Source organism: Camelina sativa, unplaced genomic scaffold (assembly GCF_000633955.1).
Source record: "Camelina sativa cultivar DH55 unplaced genomic scaffold, Cs unpScaffold02236, whole genome shotgun sequence".
NCBI lineage: Eukaryota > Viridiplantae > Streptophyta > Magnoliopsida > Brassicales > Brassicaceae > Camelina > Camelina sativa.
In genome coordinates this window covers 1,160-1,574 of record NW_010923350.1, presented here as the reverse complement: position 1 = coordinate 1,574, position 415 = coordinate 1,160, and the positions used below count along the sequence as shown (strand labels likewise).

The window sequence follows — 415 nt, the reverse complement described above, 5'->3', positions numbered from 1 at the left end:
AAGATTCTCCTCTACATTTTCAAGACTAAGCAGTACCATCAAAAGTCACCGCAGTACGAGCAAATCCTCAAGAAGAATGAGCAGATGTATGCCTTACTTGCTGTTTGCCTCTCTCTCTGCCCTCAAACTAAACTCGTTGACGACTCTGTCAACTCTCAGCTCCGCGAGAAGTATGGTGAAAAGATGATGCGTATGCAGAGGTATGACGATGAGGCTTTCGGTATCTATGATGAGCTCTTCTCTTATGCATGCCCCAAGTTCATCACCCCTTCCGCACCAAGTTTCGACGAGCCTCTTGTCAACTACAATCAGGTACCACAGTTTTTATATCATATTTACAAGTTAGGAAGGACTTGTGTGTGTTTGTTTACCTTAACACCAAACTTGGGAATTATCTCAGGATGCATACAGGCTT

General features: G+C 43.6%; 1 protein-coding gene across 1 annotated transcript in view; it reads left to right on the top strand.

Annotated features, from left to right (window-relative positions):
• Positions 1-6: 6 nt before the first annotated feature.
• The window catches only part of LOC104774272 (eukaryotic translation initiation factor 3 subunit L-like), a 498-nt gene continuing 89 nt past the window's right edge, over positions 7-415 (top strand). Inside the window, exons 1-2 of the mRNA XM_010498914.1 lie at positions 7-312; positions 401-411. Coding sequence (XP_010497216.1) covers positions 85-312; positions 401-411 — 239 coding nt within the window. The 5' untranslated portion in view covers positions 7-84. The remainder of the gene's footprint in view (positions 313-400; positions 412-415) is intronic.